Below are 23,178 nucleotides of genomic sequence, written 5' to 3'. Positions count from 1 at the left end.
AGAACCAGATTTTTCGACGCGTCAACGAACTTTACCCTGACGTTGATTGTTATGACTCTTTAGCTAATTCTGTTATAACTCTAATCTTTAAATGATATTAATCGCCATAAGAATTTAACATGATGATAATAAAGGATGTATTTCTACGTGACAAAAATTTCGTTATTGTTGTTGCCATTGGTCTTTTCTAATCCTAAGAAATTCGATTATTTTTGGACAGACCGTGTATAATACACGAGAATCGAATGATTCGTGTAATTTAACACGTGGGTGTTTCTGTTAAACATTTTGATTCTCAAATGTTGTGTTCGTATATTTCATCGAATGAATAGTACAAATATACTTTTTGGAAATTATTTTATAATTCACAGTTTAAGTAAGGGAAGTTGTAAAATAAAATTAAGTAAACTAATCTAAATTATGGGAGTCACTTATTAGTCCGAGGATACCGCTTGAATGTTAGTATGAATTAATAATTCGATCTGAAAATCATTGCCAACAAGTAGCACACAGAAACATTGATATATTCTCAATTATTAATTCTATAACAGCTGTACAATATATTTGAAAAATTAAATAATTGTAAAATTTAAAAGGTTTTTAAAGTTTCTTCTATATGTATCATCAAAATTTTATTTATACCTACGTTTACTTATATAATATAACATAAACCTTTGTTAAGAAGATTCCATTATATTTTTACAACAAATATCGATCGTATTAATAATTAAGATGAGTGCAAGCATTTCTATAACTCTGGTCCTCTCCGCAAATGATTATTTCAAATATATAAATGCATCCGCAATGATAAAAGCAGTTCTAAAACTTTTGATTAGAAGCAATCAGTCGCACAATCTGATTAGAAGTAAATGTCGCACACGATTTTCCAATAATTTACATTAATTTAAAATTCTTCATTTAAATTCAGTTGCGGCGCACGAAACTGAACAACTTCGGAATAATTTCATAGCTGCGAAACGCGGTGTACTCTACGTTCGGAAAAAACCGATGTCGGGGAAAATTGTGCCGTATTCTTTATCAGATTCCATCGTCGCTCTTTATAAATAGAATTTCCGAGGCAAGTCCGGTTAAAAACGCGGCGGACGTGATCCTCGTGTAAACGCGTGAACGGAGCGGCGGCACGCGTACGAGAAGAAAATCCTCCGACACGAAGAAAAGAAAGAAGAAAGGAGGCTACGAGCTTCGCTTATGAATTTCAAATGATTTCTACTTGAGATTTCAAAGGCAAATTACCTGTGAACGCGAAACTTTCGGCCGTTCAGAGGAATCCACGTATTCGGTGGAATTAACATTCTTTATTGCTCGTGAGAATCTGGGTCGAGAGAGGAATCGTCAATAAAAATCGAGAAATGCAAGAATGCAAGACGCGTAATAGAATTTTTCCTGTATTTAAAAATAAATCTAGTACAGTGTGAAATTAAGACAAACTGCCTGCAAACACGAAACGTCAGGATGTGAAATTAGCGTTTTTGGTGTTAAGCTTGAGGAACTTGAACGGGATAATTCGAGATACATTAAGGAAAGACAAAATGAAAAGGATAAACGATTAATTTGTTTGATATGTAGATTATTTAATGTATGGGATAAATATTAACGAAGAAAAATACCCTTTTAACAAATTGAGTAAATTATAATATAAAATTAGAATAATTGCTAGTTTGGATATTTATTTAATTAATGAAAAAGAATAGAAATTCTTGTATAGTGTTCTACGATAGACAGAATCGGTTAGTTTACGCAGGCAGAGGGTATACATCAAATTCATTGCACGTGATACGTACAGATATTTTTTCGAGTACCTCTTTACATTGCTACATTGCTTCTCTTTAGAACATCCCAAATGCATTTCAACTGCATTCATTTTGAAATAACTCGACGCATTTAACGAATGTATTTAAAAAGTACTTGAATCCAAAGATCCAAGCAATTTAAACTCAAATAAAGAGATTCCAATTAGTATCAAATTATGTACGTATTATATTGCGCGATATATATCACTTTTTGCATACAATTTGTTGTATCACGTGTTTAGTTGGATTGTATAAGAAAGTTGAAATTTAATATGTCAATTAGAGAACTACGATTCACGGACATATCCTTGGAAAATGCGATAGTGAGAAAGTGTTGCCTTCAACTTTGAAGCCTGAAACATTCGACACCTATTACTCAATAATGATAAAAACAACGATCGATATTACTTGTAGAAAGAAATGAAGAAGAATCTAACAGAATATAATATACGCTCACAACATCCGTTATTTTCTACCAGACTCCGAAAGGTGAAGGTTGAAATAAGAAGTTAGTGGAAACGCAATCTATGGATTAGCCATGTATATAGATGAAATTTTTATTTCAGCCTTATGACCCTTATTTTATTCTCAAATTTCCTCTCTAACAAAAGCTAATTTAAATTGGGTAATAATAACGTGTATACGTAAGAGGAAATATCGTAAAACTTTTGCTTCTGTTTTCTCCTTCTTTTTGTTCCTATTTTATTGAATTTATTAGGTTGTCGGAAAAGCGTTTTCCTTTCGCAAACGTGTTTTTTACAACAAACGTGAAACCAAATCTGTGAAATGTCGCGGTATTTATCGCAACAGAACAAAATGGATCGTTATGGTACGTAATTCGGCAAAATAATATAAAACAAAAAACGTTGTGCGTCTATTATTTCCTCATAAAACGAAAGAAACCTAGTTTCCATAGTTTCGTATAAATTCTACGATAACTATTCATCGATTTAAACAATCGCAAATTTTATGATTCGTAACACTTGACATTTCGCTAACTTTGATCTTCTATTTTGGAATTTATATTGTCAAAATTTTCTTTCTAAAATTTTTTAACGTTTACATTTAAATCGCGCAAAATTTTATTTATCAAATAAATATCGTCGTATCTGTAAAACACAGAGAAAGTTCGCCAATGTTTTTCTCAACCGCGATACAAACACGCTGTCAAACTACAATTCCGATTAAAAAATTTTTACAGATCGTACCCGTTTTCCAAATACCTGCATGGTTCATAGGACGACCATGTTTAGAGAGAACTCTCTAAACTCTTAAATTAGACTTTAATTGCAAGTAATCTCATTTTATAAAATATCGATCAGCAAATTCTCTGGCTGTTTCAGGAACACCGTTTTCGCTATATTTCACGGGATACCTGAAACTTTGTCCTACAAACGCGAGTTCTTTCCATCTTAATTTCATTATGAAACTTTACGGGAGGCATAACGAAGAGAAAAAGTAGCTCGGTGAAAATGTAGAATCTCCGTGAAAATTCTCGTTCAGTCAAACGGTGTTGATTTTGTAGCAACAGCCAGAGGACGATAATTCGATTAGGGAACGACGAAAGTCTCTGGTCGACTCGGGGATGCGAACGGCTGCAAATTAATCACGACTTTACCTTTGCATAATTTTTCCATGGAAAAATGGAAGCGCCGCGTTTCTCCGTTGTAGCATAGCGAATTACCAGGACAGAAATTGAATATTTCCTGGACGCGGCGCGGCGTGCGGAAAATGACGTCATTGAAAACTCGTGGGCGTTCTGTTGAAGCAGCCCGTAACTACGCGATAAAGCACATAGAGTCCTGTTTGGAATTTATTTTCCCGCCTCTTACCGCGCACCTCCTCCGCAGGTAATTTTTATGAACATCCTTCCCCGATAATCGACACTAAATTTAGCTGTTCTTTTTTTACATCTAAACGACCATCTTCTTCTTCTTCGTCGTCGTCGTTAATACAACTTTCGGGATAATAATAGGGCGATGAGATATGGAGTTGTTATCGTCGACACGGTGCTTTACGATGTGGATCCTATGACGTGTAGACACAGTGTTTGTTATTTTCGTTATTCTGGACGAAGGAAGTTGTTGTTGTTGTGAAATGATTAATGGACTTTTACGATAATAATTATACGTTTCCTGTCTTGAGATTCTTTTTCGCGTACATCGTGTGAATGGAGTGAAGCGAAAGTGGGAATGTTAGGTTTAGATGATTGGAAGGTTCGAAAGAAACTTAATTTCGGATCGAAGAAAGAAGTTTATGAAATTTTAGAAACAAAATTTATCAGAGCGTGAACTGCTATGAATTATAACAATTCCAAAAAATTGCAAATGTGATTTTATCGTAATTTTGTTTGAATCCCTCAAACTAATAGGATAATACTTCTATATAGATTGTTATAATTTTTCTGACATCGGAATGTAGAATTTCGTGATAAATGGAACTGTATACATAGTCTATATTATAGACTATATCATAGGGTGTATCATAGTCTATATTATTTTATTACCGTGATTACTATTAGAAGAAAACATCTCAACAGGAGGCTCTTAACTTTTATTTCGGGAATAAGCTACTTTCCTGCTGGGAAAACATTGAGAGAAATATGAAAGAAACGTTTTTAGTATACGTTATTTCCTGTTTTAATTTTCCAAACAAATCCAACATCAAAAGCAAGATCAACTGTAGTAGGATCAAAGGCGAAGTTTCAGTTAAGATCGAATATAAATGTATACGAGCTGTGAACTTATTAAATTTGGTTTTAAAAATTATTTTTTGAGAGAAAAGACTAGAACTACATTGACGAAGGAAAATAAAATCAGTTAGATTTTCATGAATAACGAATAAGTTAAGAATAAATGAAATTGACAGATTTTTATTTTAAAAAAGGATAGATTTGAATAAATAGTTGAATTTTATCCACCTTATAAAGGAAATTATAGAGTTTTTGGTGTTTCGCTGGTTAACGTCGCATGACGTTAAGCTAAGTTTAAATCTGCTAGTTAGCAAAATGATGCAATTTGAGAAATTCATTAAAACCTTCAAGGTTCAACCTTGAAACTCGATATTATCTATGGATAGTGAGAGAGGAAATGCGAAGTTCGAATTTTCGCTATTTCAATGCTAGAAATTGCTTCCCTTGGATGTTCGTCCGCCTTGAAAATTTGAAAGTAATCTCAGAAATCCTTGAATATGAAACGAAAACGCCTTAAACGAACCATCTAAATTTTCTGCGAATTTATTAACGAACTTTTCAATAATTGCAACTGTTGTAAATCATTATTGAAATGTTTTCAGGTAATATTTACAAATGTCATACGGATATTTTGAAAGCAGAATGATTAGCATATAATCAAAAAGAAGAGAAAAAACCGGAGAGTATTTCCTTTTCGTTGTCTTTATAATCTATAAAAAATATATATAAAATATATAAAAAAGTGCTCAAAGCTCTTTCGTTTATCTTTTATGTGAAACCATCTTTCTTTTCATCATCCAAACATAGCGCAAATGCGCTCGCATGCTTAATAGATTATTCTACACCCTTTTAACGCTTTTCTCTGTTTGTTATGATTTTCATAAAGAGAATACTAGAAATTAATACGACACTATAGCTATCCGTTTAATTATTCCATCACAATCTAATTAATAATAGGTTTTTGAAACATGACGTCGCACGTCCAAGTTCTGGCGTTTCTTCTTCGTTTAACTTCTCAGTTGCAGGATATTTCAAGAATTCTATTTCTAATTAAGTCGATCCACTCCTGCGCAGCGTAGTGGGAACAATGTTTGCTTTCGCGTAACTCTACATATAAAGGAAAATTCCTCACAAAGAGGAACCTTCAAAGTTAAAGCTCGCATTTAGCAAAGTAACTTGTTAACGGCAGCTGACACAACATTAAATAAACCATCTTTTAAGCAATGAAACAATGTAGGAAAAGAACAAGCAAAGTACGCTTTCAAAGAACCGTATGAAATATGGAATTAAAAAATTCTTTTATAAATGGAAAGTATAGATTTTTATTCTTTGAGAAATTTTGAAGATTACCTCTAAACTTGAAATTTAAAGTCGATGACATTTCGCTTAGATCACGATGAAAACAAATAACAAAGCAGCACGGAAAGTGAAAATAAATCGAAGAAATTACAGAACGTCTAGACGGAGAAGAATTGATATTTCACAAGATAACAGTATCGTAACATAATTAAGGAAAAGAATTTAGTGTTCGAAGTAACTAGAATTCTCAAAATATTGAAATTGGTTACTTGATTGTCATTAAACTAAAAGAATTATAATAATATGTATAGAACATAAATTCTCTATTTATAAATAATACAAATTTTATCAAAGAGCGTACAGATCCAATTTCTACGACGATGTTCCACTTAATTAATTTAATTATTTTGATTTATTTCATTCCAATTACAACATTTCAAGCAATTTAAATTCCATCAAATATTAACTCGTATAATTATTCTATTCGTATTAATTTCTCAATCTCTATATGTATCGGTTATTTATTTAATTATTTATTAGTTATTGTCAATCTCACCTTTAAAAAGATTCTTGTTTCACAGTGTCATTTTTTTAATATACTCATACTACTCATAGAATGATCTGATAAACTACGTAAAGTGTAAACTATGAAGTTGATTATTGATTGAGGCTTTTTCAATGTTTTCGAAGGTCAGTTCTTTACACGTGGTAGTTGGATCATTGCTGTTGGGCATAGTGGTGTTGGTGGTCGGTCTGGTGCAACTTGCACCTGGTGCAGAAGCTGCACAAAACTCCACCGCCCTTATCGCCGCTGGATCTTTTTTGCTGATGATCGGTGTGTTGGTCATGCTTCTCAGATTTTTGTGCATCAGGACCCAATATGAGGCTGGTCAGAAGGATGGAACACATCAAAGAAGTGTTACCAGCATAGACATGCTTTTGGCTCAACACAGGTGAGTCCGGACGCGGTGCGAATTATGTTTTGCGACTGAAATAATACAAACGACGACACGGGTATCATAGACGACTTTTTTAATAGCTCGTGAAATTTTTATTGTTTACATTTTGCACTGTGCAGTCGATTGAAAGAAAACATCAATACAGTTTTTCTCTGTTACTTAATTTATGAATAAATATGGGAAAATTTGAATATTTCATTCCGTATAAAATTTAATGTAAATATTTGATTCATTTGGTACATTTTAACATTATTGTCGCGTCAAACGTAATGTAATCGGTTTGAAATCATAAAGAGATAATTCTCTTTTTTTTAATCAGGGAATCTTGCAATAAATCAATGAAAATTATTAATATTAGATCTGTCGAAAAATTCTATTGTTTCTTATATTCCTATTTACTTACTCGTTTAAAACTTATTCGTTAATTTGTGATACGATGACTATCATTGTATGAGATAGTATTCCATCTTTCTAGTGATTCAGTGATTTCATTCGCAGAAGAATCTTTTATTTTTTTTTATTGAAATTACGTCATCTTCGTTCTTTAAATATTTTTTATCCAGAAGATACTGTAACGATCGAAGTAAATGAGAATCAAAAAGGATCAGATCGAGTCATTCTTTCCAAAACCGTTTTAAAAATTTTCTATCACGACGCACACGCGATAACATTACCTTCTGGTATTCGTACAAGGTAGTATCATTATCTAATAATGTATTTATCGTTTAACTTTTAGTAACAAATTAATAATTGCCATCTGCATTCATCGCCTCTGTGCCTGAAGCGAAAATAATAGAAGTCAGATGTACGAAACTTTCCCACAGAGTTACTAACTTTCGAAGCCAATTCCAATCTCGAAATTAACCCTTGATATTCGAATAAGGATTAAATGAAAATGTTTGAAGTTTTTGAGAAATGAAATGAAAAGACTTTATAATAAGTAAATAAAACGCAGTAGTAACATTGCCGAATATTTTTTACAAACAGAGACTTCACAGTGCTGACGCCTGATGAATTGGAAGATCTCGTCGGCCGACCAACCTCCGCCCTGGGGAATAGAATCCGTAAACAGGGACACAATACCTAGGTATTGTCGGCCTCGAAGAAGGCCCATTCATCGTCACCATCGTGCTCGAACACGCCATCGTCATCGACGTCGCCAGGAACTAGCTCATCTATTCTCTACACGCATCGTTACGACTCTCGAGAACATAGTCTGGTTTAAGCAAGAATAAAAAAGAAAAAGCAGAAAAATCGAAAAAGGCGAGAAAAAAGGAAACTGGCGTACGGTCAGCTTGACTTTTTAGATAAAATCAATTTTCGACTAGTGTGCACGTACCAAGAGCTGTTTCTTTCTACGAAGGTTGCACGTCTTGCCTTTAGCTTGATGCAAGCGGTATCCCTAAGGCGATCGAGCGAAACATCATGAATATCATGAACGATTACGTTGCTTTCGTTTGATAAGTACACGCGATAGAATCGCCTACAAACACACAGTACGTTCTTTACGATTGATTGACCGTTGTTGTTGCTTCGTGGACTCGGGTCCAATTGTTCCGAACACGAATAAAAGATCATGCAGCAGAAACTCGACATGTGAATCGAAGAAAAATCGACGACACTAGCAAGGAAGATATTAATCGAAGACGTTGAAATCTTGACTACGAAAGGGGCATAACGTGATGACGATGATTGGTCTAACGATCCCTTCTAACCGTGAACATTTTCTTCGTAAATCGATTGGACGAATCGGAGTGTTTGAAAGAAGAAGTTCCAGAACGAATGGCATTCAATTCGCATAAAATGATGCAAAAGATCTAGCAAAAAGGGACCTAATTACCGGCTGCCTTCCTTTCATCGTCGTCCAAAACTCTCTCGGTTCACTGTAGGATCTTATTTCCTTAAGCACGTGCGGACTTTACTATCGTTTCAGAGCAACAGCACACTTGTTTCGAACGATCCTGTGTACGAATGTTTTGACTAGAGTAATCGTGTAATGTATTTCAAGTATAGTTAATCCCGTGATCGTTCGTTGGCTAGCAAAAGCGTCGAGAATTGCGAAAACAGACCCGATGCACGCGAATTACGTTTCAGCTGAGTCTTTGCACCACTTGTCGTTTGATAAGGGTAAGAGTAGAGTTTCAACATGACGAAATCGACTCGTACGCGCGAATCTCGAGAGGATCTGCCTTTTGGTTATACTCGTTGAAGACTATACCAATGACGGAACTAGTCTTCCCTCGAACGAACACAGCAGAATACATTCGTCGTCGAGGAGTCTAGCTTATTTGTTCGTGTAGAAATCTTCGAAGAATCTTCGACAAAGGAATGATCGGAGAAGATTTGTGTAGATGGCTGATCGAATTGTCATCAGGGACATCCAAAGGCTGCTTCACGGCTAACGATCACTGAAAGTTTTCGATTGTTCGGAACATAGTTTACCACAAGAGACCAAAAAAGCAATTTCGTTCGAGACTTCATTGTGTTCAAATCGCCAAGATACAAGTCTGACTCTCAAGCACGTTAATCGTTTAAACGTTATTAGAAAAAAAAACATTTAAATAAAAATATAGATCGATCGGTCGACGTGCCGCGGACAAAAAAAAAGAATCATATATCGTAAAGTTTTTTGTATAAAAATTTAGATTAATTATAGCACTTGATTACTTCATTGCAACTGATCACTTCACGAAATGAAAGGATAAGACGAAGAGAAAGGGACAACAAGAGGGTAAAAGAAGAACGAAACGCGAAGGAAAAGAACAGTAAATATTGCATGCATTTGATGACGCGTGATGATTAGAATTTAGCGATTTGGAAACGATCAAGCGAGCCAAGTAAGTAGCTTGGAGCGGCCTTGTTACAGTCAACAGACACCCTGCAGATACTCGAAAAATATTTTTAGTCGGGACCTGGTGCCCGTCCACTTGCCAGTAATGCGTTTAAGTGAATAAACTTTCACACTATAAGTATCTATCACCGCATGATGTATTTGCACATATCTTCGACTATTAAGTAGTAGCTGTAAAAAGATTTGAAAGAATTTGGGTAAACGAAGTGGAATATGTATTTGTATGCACGAAACAGCGTGACGAGAGTCGATATCTCGAAGGAAGAACTTCTTAACTGATGAAAATGTCATATCTAATTAAGCTAATTAATTCTCGAAACAAGGATTAACTTGCGAACGAACTAGGAATTATTTCATTCAACCATTATGTAGATAATAACGATATCATACCTAGAATTAATTTGCATAGTTTCTTTAAACATCCATCTGCTCCTCTGAAATCACATAAAACTATATAGCCGTACATATGTATACCGCGTAAACGGAGAACGACAGTTACTTTCAGATATCGAGTTCCTGCTAAATTATCGCTAAAATATCTTGTCGATACTGTTTGTGTTCGATGAGATACGTTTCGAACAAGAAAAACGATAATTAAGGCGAGAAAACGAGTAACGAGAACGAAAATGAAAAGATCTACGATCTCGTAAATATTTGAATAGTTTAAAATAACGAAAAAATAAAATGATTACTGAGCCGACCTCACTCGAGATACTTTGCGAACGTTCTAATAAGCTAGTGAATTTTACGAGCGGCGATATATTTCATAAAATATTTTTATGGTCGACAAATACCATGAGAGAGTTTAAGGAACAAAGCGAGAGGAAAGATTCGCGGTATACATACATATACATACGTATTACGTATACACGTGTCTTTTAAATTAGTAATTCGTTTCGCGGACATTTATGTACAGATGTACATATATGATAATTATGTACTGTACTTAAATCATATCAGCATCGTTAGGTGTTTCATTCGGACACCGTTTCGTTGATTCTCGCAGCGCACGTTTCTATGGTTTCGAGCATCGTTCTCCAGCGAAATTCTCCTCGCGGTTCACCAAGAACGGTTTCACCAGTGTTTTCAAGAATTTTCATCGCGTAACAATATGAATGTCGTATCATAATAATCGTGGCATGATAGAAACGAATGTAACGCGGTTCATCTACCTGACACCCGTTATACGAGATCGTGGAACACGGTAATATATTATTCCGTTTCATGAAATAACTAGAGAGAAATTCGTGGTTTTCATCGATCGTCGAAAGACGATTCGAAGGAAATTCGATCATAAGTTGAACGTGTCGTAGCCGAACAATGAGGCCGCGAATGCTGAAACATACCGGAAAACGAATATTAATAAATTATATGCTTCATAATACGAAACATAAATCGATGTTTAGGCTTAGTCCATAGGCGTTAAGGCTGCTCGTTCATTTATTAAAGAAATGATGAAGTGAACGAGACTCTCGAAGAACGATTAAAAATATTGTCGAATTTAGGAATAATTGCTCGAGGAAAAACGATCGTATCGATCCCAGAAAGGCTGTTAGAATCATATTACATTTTCTATTTCATGCGTATAATTATAAATGATAATTCACATTCGAGGATTCGATTCTCTATACACGCCCAGACTATCGTAGACGATTGTTTCCTAATAAATAACTAAGAAATATTAGATTCATAAAATTTTTACAAATTTTAGTGCGATTTAATATTAGAATACGCATTAATAATAATCTTCCGATACCGATCAATTCAATGGAATAGTACTATTACGATACAAAATTAAGAAGTTATACGTAATAATTTCAGATAGATAATATCAAAAAGTACTTTATATATACATATATGTAAAAAAGATCGTATATTAGCGTTAAATTTTAGAAACCTTTACTGAACAAACAGATTTCTGTTTAAATCCTGTTTTTTTACACACCCTCTATATAGGTATGCATTTGTATAAATATCCGCAGTCTAATTATAACAGTTCTAAACAGCTTAAAATCCAATGTATTCAATAAATTTCAATTATAAAAGTAATCTATATGTGGCGATCATGAGATTCATAATGGCGTAAATCAAGATTTCGGAAACCAACATTTAGTATGCAAGCATCTCTTAAGAGTATCGTTTCTTTAGTTTCCTAATTAACAAAGTTATAACTTTGTTCTCTCTTGCAACACAATTTCACAACTTGAAGAAATATAAATTTGTTATTATAGTAAAACAATGGATTGACTTACACCATTATGATTCGCATTCAGCTTTCCGTACGATTCAAGCGAATAAATATCATATCCATAGTACATGGTCTCCTTTAACAATAATTGTTTAATATTTTATTCGTGTAATACCGATCGATAACTACCATTTTCTGGGCGTACAGAATGAATCCAGGCACACGAACATTGCGAAAAATCTATCGTTCGGAATTTTTAACGATTTTCTCATTGATGGCTGACGATAACGATGCGTATGGTGTTGTGAATTCCTGCAACAAGAAAGAAAGACAAACTCACGCTTAACAGCGTAATGAATGTTTAAATAGCGTTACGTCATCTTTCATTGAGAATGGAAGTGAATGGAACAGCTTAATTGATCAGCACTTGTTTACGTGAAAATGTCATTAAATTATTACGATCGATCTCGTTTTCAATCGTCGCTAATAATCGTGAACATAATGACGTAAGATTAAACGATAACACTACGTAACTAACGTAAGTTACTATAAGTAAGGAAACATAGAACGTGGATAGACGAGGTAGCATTCATTTCGCGCCTGCAAATCTTTTCCTTTCGTTCACGGACAATGGTCGTGGTTTCGGAACCATATCTTTTTTGGTCCTCGATTAAGGAAACGAACGCTGAACAAATTACGTCAATGCTCTGTCACAACACCTTAACAAAAAAATGCAACAGCAACGTCCTCATTAATGTCAAATTTCGTAATTTAATAGAGAGTTAAGAGAAATTAACGCGTGTTTGATAACGAACCATTTAATTATACAAGATATCGATTTTGTCTTATGATTTATACGATCGGCGTTCTGTCTTATTAATTAAGGATCAACAAAGGGTACAGCGTACGTTTCTTCTTTTTTGCAACGAGCAATGAATTTCGAAGGAAACATATCTATCGAACAAGCGATACGTAGATAATTATTTTTTCATTGCCATTAGTATATACAGCAGAATGAAATAAAAAAAAAGAGTAAGAGAAAAAGGAAAAAAGAGAAAAAGAGGAAAGAGCGATTGAAACGACGCTAGATACGCCGCTATCGAACATTCGTTTATTATCGAACGACATCCCATTTTCGCTGAGATTTCCTTCTACAGTGAGAGACGTTTACCTTAATTTGTAAAATGTCCGCTTCCTTTACATATATAAACATAAATCTTAGAAGGAGTTAGCAAAAACGAATAGTTTCGATGATGGATAAATATGAATACGTTTCTAGGCGAGCAAGCAGTTATTTTCGAACGTGAAGTAATTTGTAATAGACGAAAGGGGAAAAGGGCGATGGAAATATTTTTGGGAGAAACAAAGATTTCGATTCTCCTCTGTTCTTGACGAATTCATTTCGTTTCGCGTATAGCTCGCGACAGAACAGTAAGGATATTGTCATTGCTAAAATTATAGTTTCTTTATCATTTCGAAATGCAAAGTTAGTTTCCTCCTTATCTGACGCTTCATTAATCAGTGTGATCAATGTCTCAAGACATTGTATTTCTCCCTAAAATATTGCTCCCATGATAGTACTTAATGTGAAGCGAATCTGGGTAAGGTGCAACAAGGAAAATATCATTCACATATTAATTAGAAATATTATTAAAATTGAAAATAAAATCAAAGATAATTATCCTGAGTTTGCAATAATTTAAACGTAAATGCTTCGTACATTCAAAATTGATATTTTTATTTTCTTTTCATTTCATAATTGACTGAACCACGTTTCTCAATAATTTTTAACTGCTTCAATTTATCATAAATTCATCGAAATTACACATCTCACACAAGATAATAAGAATTATAAAATTATGTATATGATTTATACGGTAGGAGTCTCATATCATACTTTATTTGCACAGAATAATTGTAATAATAAAGAAGAACAGATTTCTTGTTGCATATTGGTATCCAGTTTAAAATTAAGTCATTCAACGCACACACTTAGCTGTAAGAATTTTTATAATGGTGCTCTATGAGATCGTCTCTGCCGTCGAATGCTGATATCATCACACGATTTGTCTCTTTTAAATATCAAAACTTTTCTTTTTGTCGCTTATTAAAGCTAGAAGAAGGAATCGAAAATATATTGCGTGTATTTACATCTTTGGCTTATTCCACAGAACACCATAGTACACGCTGAGTACTTTTTATTGTAAATATTAGGATACGTAAAGGAAGGATACTAAAAAGTGATAAAAAATCAGGGGTAGGGTGAGTTCAACGCGCAATGATAATTTTTTTGTTAGTCGTAGAGGACGTTCGACGACCGTAAAAAGATGATTATTATTGTTACTATCCTTATTATATATAAGTAGCCGTGTTTAATGATCAATTGGGATGTCATGACAAAATTGTTAGGACGAATTTTAATTGAAGTTACTGAGGTGGACAATTTTTAATCCGTGTCTGATAAAAAAAAGAGCAGTTGCTATCGAGAATGATTTAAAAAAATTTCGTATAAATTTCATGTTTAATTACGATTATCTTCTGTATTTCTAATTTCCACTCGATATTTCACACATATTTTAATTGATGTTAAAATTGATTCGATAACATTGTATTCTGATTTTGTGGATTACGAGACTCTGTTAAAGTTATTTAATCGCGCATTCATATAATCCGTGGCCGATTTTTTAGCCACGGAATTCACTATCAGATACGAATTAACGAGGCGCTATATGTTACACAGGAATTTAAGAAAAACGGCTTAATGCAAAGAAAATTTTGTAACGACACGAAATACACTATCGTATTGCCGATTAGTACACGTAATCGAGAAAGTTTTATCGATAAGCTTAAAACTAGAAATATCACAATAACGTCTACGGAATAATGATAAAACGTTCACGATGGCGTAACTTTTCATCGTTATGTCCGTGATAAATCCATTTAGCATTATCTCCATAATTCACATTGCTATATATCATTTTGCAATCACAAATTTCAAAGCACATGGTAAAAAGAATTCCAAAGTTATGTAAATTTTTCGTTACTATTAATGAGTTGCTCCTCCATTTAAATAATATAGTTGAACGCTAATGATTAATAAAAATGGCTCTCAAGAACCAACTGGGATAAAGCAAACTTTTCGTATGAAAAGTTTAGTCTGTTTTATCACTGCCAGAGAGTATTTGAAAAATAACGTAGACTTCCTAAAGAAAAAGTATGATTAAAAATATAAACATAGATCGATCAGTTTCATCACTTTCGAATAAAGGAATCTTGATCGAGTTGATATACTAGTTTGTTTAATGTATGCATACTTGTAACGAGGCTCTGACTTCTTTTTAAAAAAATAAAAGAAGAAATGGATTTTTATTACACAAATTATTCTGGCATAATATATTAATAAAAAAGCAGGAATAAAAGGAAAAAAGTAAAATTAACCAGATATCGATGTTCTCTTTCGCCATCGTAAACGTATTAAAACTTCTACTAATGGCTATTACACATTACAAATATTTTATCTGGAATATTATTACCTTGTCGCTTGAAAGTTGTGTTAATCTGTATATTTTGTAAGCAAAGATTATCGATAGCAATTAATAAAGATACTATTACGACAGAAAATATGGTTCTAATTGTCATAAAATGAAGAAACATTTAAAAATACATAATATGTTTAAAATTTAAACGAATAGTGGTCATTACTTAATTGTACGAAATATTGTCTATTGGAAACAGAAGAATTTATTATATACATACATATATAACATTTCTTAATTAACTGTAGAAATATAATTAGTAATAAATTTTACTGAAGATCAAACTCAATTAACGAACCCGTAAATAGTAAAAATATTAATAAATAACAAATTTTTGTTATTTACTATATCGTTTTTGGTAGTATAAATAACATATAATTTACACGTTACATACAAAACGTAAACCAAAAGATATACTTTCCTAAATAGGGTTTATTTTCATGATTCTTAAATAAGTTTTTAATATAAAATATTCCTCATATACGTAAAAATTTATATGTAGTATATTATATATACTCGAATAAATATACTATTAACAAAAATAGTAAGTTAATTACTAATTTATCTTTTGATTTTAAAAAACCCAAGTATTATCGATAGTTCCCAATTGTAATTTGTACTGTAATTATAAGCGCTACGGAAATTTGAGATCGAAAATACGTAAATGAAAATACTTACTTTATTTTTGCTCAATTGGTTTAAATTTTTAAATGCACTTATATACACACATATTCCAACGATTAATAACAAAAATATTTATGAACTTCACTCTTATCATGTACGATTAAAATTATAAAATTGGGGGAAATACTGTCAAAATTTTGGAAGAATTACAAAATGAAAGCTGTACACGTGAATTTCGTACAAATGTAATTCATGGAAATCAAACTTTAGGTTTGTGGCGCCTTCACGGTCGAATACACAGCATCTCCGATAGCATCACAGAATCCAAGAGAAATGGTTTAATGGCTACCGTTGTAATTGCAAATGGCTGACATAATGATAAAGGATGGATCTTGATTTCGCATGCCCAAAACTAACAATTCTAAAAATGCCGTATAATATTCACACGTGCTAATTTGAATAGTGTTTCTTGTTGAAATTATTGTCATAATTATACATGAATTACACGTAAGTGGGATAAGTGTAACAAAGTACGCGGGAAAAAAATGACTCGTGGCCGGAGACACGCGCCCTCAGTTAAACTCATCCGGTAACCGTTTCGAGGCACGTAAGCGCGTGGAATTTCGAATTAATCGATAGCATTGTGATTCTACGTGGTCGTGGTCAGCAAATATCGTTTATAATATAAAATGTGTTACAATACCGTTGATAAAAAATATTTGTATAAGATATAACGTATATAATCATCAGAAGAAGGTAAACAATGAATCTGTTGGCGCGGTATCTATTGCACGCCGCGTGCTTTTAGTGTACTTTGTTAAAGGTTCGGTGCGATGTCGTGTAATTACATGAAACATTTCACGTAATTTCGTCCGTTCCTTCATCGTATCGAGAAATTCGTATATATCGTTGCTTCAATCCATCGTAAATAGTGCTTTCATAAATGAATTAATAGTGAAATTAACCCTTTTGACTCGGTATCTATGAAGCAGTGTATTTGTAGTAGATACATATCTTAAGTGAGAAAGAAGGAAATGTTTGATTGTTGTATCATAGAAAATTTTATTTGTTTTTAAAACGTTTCTCCGAGTGATATATCTAATAATTATATTATTTTATTATGTCTTATTAAAAAATCTTGATTCTTTATGCGTTTGATTACAAAATTTTCTAAATTATTTATTTTTTTCATAATATTCGTTATATGAATACCATATTGACTAGAAAAAATGTAAAAAATCTAAGTTTTTTAAATGTATTTATTAATGTTAAAGTTAATATATAAATATGAGATATTGCTTCTCATTCATGTAAGAATTATATGTTCTCAAACATTGTATGCATATTGCAAAAAATAATATTAAATATTAATATTATTTTTATCTTTTGATATCTTTAAATATCTTAATAATGGAATAGTTATATTATTTAATATAGTTGTCTCATTCTTACATATTCTTTTGTACGTAGGGAATCAAATAACAAAACCTTTTAATATAAAGTAAAATAAAGTAAAAATGCCTGCTGTAAGCATTTGTGACCCGGTTGCGGCCACTCTTCGTCGTACATTGGAAACTAATCAGTCCAAAACATCAGACGATTTAACAATAAATTTAGTTACCAGTGCATCAAGAATTCTTCAGTCAGAAATTCAATATAAAGAAGTTGATGATTATCAAACAACAATTCTAGATCAACTTAAAGCAAAATACATTGTATTAAGTTTACCAAATTCTGAAAACTCGGATGATAAAATGAAGGATGGTGCAAATTATATAAAGAAAAATGAAAAAGTATCTAAAGGACTCAGCTTGCCAGAGCCAACAGTTACTTTATATTCTCCAAAGAAAGTTAGTCTAGGGTGGAAGGGTACATTTCCTGTTGGGGCTGGCATGTATAATGTTGGAAATACATGCTATTTAAATAGTACTCTTCAAGCTCTGTTTCATGTACCAGCGCTTGTAAATTGGTTATTGTCAGATTCTCATCATACATCAAAGTGTGAACAAAATGGTAGGTTATTAAAATTTATAATTTACTTTACCATATTCTACACATTTTTAAGAAATGAAATTATAATCCCACAGTTTTGTATCGTATTGTGATAATAGGTTAATTTTAGATGGAGGTGGAGAATGCCTTACATGTGCAGTGGCTAAGACTTTACAATCTAGTCACCAAAAATCAGGATGTGCTATCAAGCCATTCTACATATATAACAAATTAAAACGTAAGTATTAAATAATTATAAAATTATTTATTATTAAATCTTATATGTTTGTTATATACATATATATATATATCTCATTTTTTCTATTAGTTATTTGTCGAACCATGGTGCCAGGGCAACAAGAAGATGCTCATGAGTTTTTACGTTATTTATTAGAAGGCATGGAAAAAGCCTACTTAGCAAGACACAAAGCTAGTAAACTAGACAGCTATTCTAAAGAAACAACACCTATCAACCAAATTTTTGGTGGTTACATTCGTACTGAAGTAAAGTGTCTACAATGTCGACATGTTTCCACTACTTTCCAACACTTTCAAGTATATATAATATGCAGCTTTTCTAATAATCATGCTGTTGATTAAGTATGCAATAAAATAAATATGTTTTCAATTTTTTGCAGGACTTATTAGTTGATATACGTAAGGCAAGCACTTTGGATGAAGCATTAAGTAGCTATTTTAGCCGTGAACAACTAGATAACAATGATTACAAATGTGAAGCTTGCAAAAGAAGAGTTCCTGCTACGAAACAATTTAGCTTAGAACGACCCCCTAAAGTGCTTTGTGTGCAATTAAAAAGATTCAGCGTTCTAGGAGGAAAAATATCTAAACATATAGGTTTCAAGCAAACTATAGATATGGGCCCTTATCTTTGGAAAGAACCAGGCGAACCTATGCAGTCACTTACATATAAGCTTATGTCAATAGTTACACATATGGGTCCATCGGTTAATTGCGGGCATTATACTGCAGTTGCGAAAGTCTCAACAGGCCAATATTATTCCTTTGATGATTCTTGTGTATGTATTAATAATATTTCTTTATTTGTAAAATATCGAACTATCTTGTTAATACTAAAAATTCTTTGTATATAGGTTCGTCCACTTAGTTTGAGTAATGTATTCAGTACAAATGCTTACATAATGATCTTTGAGATGGAACAACAAACGCAATCTCAGGTTCAAACTCAACAGACTGTCAAATTAAATGGTACAATGACTGTGAACAACACATTATCTTCATCAGGAAGCCCTATGAATAAAACTATAACTCCCAAGGCATCAACATCTGGATTACACGCATTAAATGGATTAATCAATGGCACATCAATTAGTAAAGATAACACAGATAATTCAGAAACGAATTTACAGATATCAACAAATAAAAATGCGGGACTTCAATTTAATACCCAAAAAAGCACGAATTTTATCGGGCCACAGTTACCACAAAAATTACAAGATAAGTCTCAACCAAGATTAATTATGCATATTAAAAATGGGAAAATTTTGAATGGAAATAGCTTAGTTCCTTATGATGGATCTAGTGAAGAAGAAGATGTTAATTTTATTGCAACATTAAAAAATCATACAAATTCAAATACACTTGCAAAAACAAACACTTCTGCTAGTACTACTAATGGTACACAGAAATGTTCCCCGACAAAAAATGGTTCCCCTAAAGCAAATCTTAATGTATCAAAGACAAATGGTAGTAGTGTATCTCAGAATCAAAGTAATGTAACGCAATGTACAAAAACACAAAATGGTTCTAGCTGTAGTACCATTACAAGTACAATAAAGTATCAAAATGGTAAATCAGAAACAAATGGTAAAACAGAAAATAGTAATAATAATAGCAAAAGTAAGTGGCATCAATCTGTTAGAAAAACAGGACAGGACGATAAAGTAATTACAAAAGCTTCAAGCAGTAGTATGAAAGGTTGGCAAGTTTCAAAAGATACATCTTTTTCTGCTACATCAACTATAACACCAAACGGATGGTCCGTGACTGATAAGTAAGTTACATTTTATTTTTGATATAATGTTATTAAAAAAGCAATATAAATTAAGCATTATAATTCTAGCAAATTTAATTCAACGTTGGTTTAATATACGTATTGAAACATTTTCTTATAGGGAAGATATCCATAAAATTAGTCAAAATAATACCACACCAAGTGCTGCAGCTTTAAGAGATTTCAATGGAACAAATCGTTCCGATACAGTTTCCCATTTATTAAAGATGTCTCACCGTGGTTATGGCAGTTCTTCGGGTCAGTACAACAAAAGAATTCTATTGAAGAACCAATTGAATCCAGCTGCTTTCCCTTCAAAATCTTCATCAACCTATTGTGCGCCCATGCGTCCTAAGTCCAAAAATTCTACATAAAGCAATAGAATAAACATACAAGAAGCGAAAATTCTTATTCGCTCAAATGTTTTGAAACCAAAAATCCCGCCAATAACTTTAATAGAAATAATAATAAAATAATAATAGTAATAAAAAGAACACTAGAAAATAAAGAATAACTTTTCAGTGATAAATTATGGATATTATAAAACATTATGAGCTATTGTTAATCCTTAAATTAAAAATATTTGTTTTGTTACACCTCTGCTAAGTCGATAATAATAAAAAGTATATTTTGTGATTTATTAAAAAAATTATGTTAAGTGTTAAAGTAACACTATTAAATGACAAAAATATTAAAAACTGTGTACAAATATTTTTATTCTAAAAATTTACTGATAAAATAATGTCATTTTCTTATCAAACGAAATAGTGAATATTAAAGTGTATGCTTGTTGGTTTACAGTTGCAAATTGGAATGGTAACAGAACACACTTAGATAGAGAAGTTGATAATGATAGAAGAGAAGAACGTAAGCGACATTTCAATGCAGACGATGAAGAAATCGATCGTGGCCGAGTCAAGAAAGTAAAAGATCATCGAACATATGAAGAAAGAAGTAACTCGGGGTATAATCCTTTCCAGGAATATCAAAATGGCAAAACGTGGAACCGATCTCTTGGTGGTTATTACCGGAGACATTACTATAATACTTCCAATAATGCACGACCACGGCATGGCAGAAATTATAGGCCTCCGCATTACAGATATCATAATCATTCTCGTGCACATTGGCAACGAGAATAAGATAAAAAAGATAAGTTGTTGAGAAAAAATTTCGAAAGCAATCCAACGTCGAAAGACTTCGTTAGGTTTCAATTACTAAAGCAAATTATAATTTTTCAATACGTTAAAATTAAAATAAAGATGTGGCAGTGTTGATTTAGATAATTAATGTTGGACATTAATAGATATTCAACATTCATTATAATAAATCGCTAAACTGCATCGTAACAACCATGCATGTTCCTGACAGAGTATTCATGTACTATATTGTTGTTTGTAGCTCACGTACGTATGTGGACATTGTACTACACAGTACAGGGGGGATGAGTATCAATAGCTCTGCCAATCTTGTGTTCAGTATGAGCGAAGTAAAATTTATTATAAAATTGTACTATACTATATGTGCGTTATTAATTTAGACTGCGTATTAAAGAAATATGTGTATGGATGCAATGGTTAAGAGTTTAAACAGTATATCGCTAAATGTTTAAAATTTTCTTGTTGACTTTTTTATACTTTAGTTATGGTCATAAAATTATGTTCTTATTTCATTTGAAGTAACTTTCATATTACATAACAATGTAAAAATCTTTAATAAGTATTTTATACTAATCTTATGTTACTTATATTGATACTATTATTGAATTAAAATTGTAAACACAATATTTGACATATATATATATACTCGGTGTTTAATTGCTCATAGAACTTGATAAGTGTCCATACATTTTCAGACAAAAAAGGAATGCATGTTAATCAACAAAAAATAAAGTTATGTGTAAAAATAAGTTGGTTTTAACGACACGAAGATAAAATTAAGTTAAAGAAAATATTTTGAAAATTTTATGTCAACAACATCTTTCGTTTATCATATAATAATCCGTCCTTTGTTTTAGTTAACAAAGATACTCCTCCCTCATCGAGCTGTAACAAAAAACATTCAATTAAGCAGTCAATCTTGCTCGATCAAGAAACGTGGTCTTCGTCATCGCTTACTGAAGAGAAATATATTCATAATAATTACAATGATTAATCAATAAGTGAATGATTTCTCTTAACATGGTGAATATGCATACTTGTGAATACATGTGACTTCAATTCTCTTTTTTTAACATTATATATATATATATATAATATATAATATAATATATATTATAATATTATATATATAATATATTATATACAGGTAATTCCAGAATGTTTGTGGAACTTGTGAATAATTGAGTGAAGAGTGTTTAATGGTAATGGATTAATAGTATCAAGTTATTGAAATATTAATTTCAAAAGAAAAGAAATTGTAAATTACATATATAAGCGTAGAATTTTAATATTATGGATTTTTCATAGAGCATTAAAAATTGCAAAGCCATAGATAATTTGTTAAGCCAAGGATAAAAAAAAGCTGGCTTTTTCGCCTGCTCGTTATATATAATACCTCGTTATATTATTCTACAAATTAAATATTAGCCAAAAAAAAGAGATAAACAACCATACGTTAAAATCTGATGATTGTTACAGATTTTATGGTACTCGATATTTTTCAAAAGATATATGACTTGGACGTACATGCTGGACCTGTATCTTTATCCAAGATATTAGTCGCAATTGAATAATCACACTAGCTTGATATTGCGGTGAATACAATATAATTACCGTAATATAGCCTTAAATTAAGCACCATGTTATTACATGCGCTAAAATATAATAACAATGGTTTGTGCATTGTGTAAATTCATGTATCATTTGAAGAATGAGATTTGAAGTTCTATAAAATCGGTACATCTGATACTGTAAACGTATGTGATATTGCTCTGTACAGAGGTGAACAACAACAAACACCAGATTTAATTTATGTATGAAGTATCATAAATAAAACGGAAATTGTCGTTTGTACAACATTCAAACTATCGATACAAACAGAGTGAGATGGACGTTAAATCCATAGAAACCAATTCATTTATACTATAAAGGAAAGAAAAAGACTATCGCGTTTTCTAGCGAAGATAATATAATCTGTAGACGCACTTAATGTATTTTTATTTTCATCTTGTATTCTTATAATTTGTTAAAAGG

General features: G+C 32.2%; 2 protein-coding genes across 3 annotated transcripts in view; both read left to right on the top strand.

Annotated features, from left to right (window-relative positions):
* The window catches only part of LOC132904705 (uncharacterized), a 29,995-nt gene extending 17,143 nt beyond the window's left edge, over nucleotides 1–12,852 (top strand). Inside the window, exons 3-4 of the mRNA XM_060955417.1 lie at nucleotides 6,493–6,755; nucleotides 7,749–12,852. Of these exons, the coding sequence (XP_060811400.1) occupies nucleotides 6,493–6,755; nucleotides 7,749–7,848 (363 nt within the window). The 3' untranslated portion in view covers nucleotides 7,849–12,852. The remainder of the gene's footprint in view (nucleotides 1–6,492; nucleotides 6,756–7,748) is intronic.
* A 3,459-nt stretch (nucleotides 12,853–16,311) lies between these two features.
* On the top strand, nucleotides 16,312–23,003 carry LOC132904688 (ubiquitin carboxyl-terminal hydrolase 36). 2 transcript variants are annotated; one of them, XM_060955380.1, is made up of 8 exons: nucleotides 16,312–16,467; nucleotides 17,431–17,973; nucleotides 18,083–18,190; nucleotides 18,281–18,507; nucleotides 18,591–18,989; nucleotides 19,065–19,984; nucleotides 20,106–20,242; nucleotides 20,786–23,003. In XM_060955380.1, exons 2-8 carry the CDS (start codon nucleotides 17,478–17,480, stop codon nucleotides 21,124–21,126), a joined length of 2,628 nt encoding a protein of 875 aa, XP_060811363.1. In that variant the 5' UTR covers nucleotides 16,312–16,467; nucleotides 17,431–17,477; the 3' UTR covers nucleotides 21,127–23,003. The 2 variants fall into 2 exon arrangements, with proteins under 2 accessions (XP_060811363.1, XP_060811364.1); XM_060955381.1 differs by having other exon boundaries at nucleotides 16,312–16,716.
* Nucleotides 23,004–23,178: the final 175 nt, after the last annotated feature.

The sequence above is a fragment of the Bombus pascuorum genome, chromosome 2 (assembly GCF_905332965.1).
Source record: "Bombus pascuorum chromosome 2, iyBomPasc1.1, whole genome shotgun sequence".
Classification (NCBI taxonomy): Eukaryota; Metazoa; Arthropoda; class Insecta; order Hymenoptera; family Apidae; genus Bombus; species Bombus pascuorum.
Note: the sequence above shows the minus strand (reverse complement) of the source record. Positions and strands in the feature narration are given on the sequence as shown.

Excerpts from the sequence above, each read along its gene's own strand:
- LOC132904688 (XM_060955380.1), top strand. The coding sequence starts at position 17,478 with ATGCCTGCTGTAAGCATTTGTGACCCGGTTGCGGCCACTCTTCGTCGT. Across the intron at positions 18,508-18,590 it reads CTACTTTCCAACACTTTCAA|GACTTATTAGTTGATATACG; the intron begins GTATATATAATA and ends AATTTTTTGCAG. Across the intron at positions 19,985-20,105 it reads GGATGGTCCGTGACTGATAA|GGAAGATATCCATAAAATTA; the intron begins GTAAGTTACATT and ends ATTTTCTTATAG.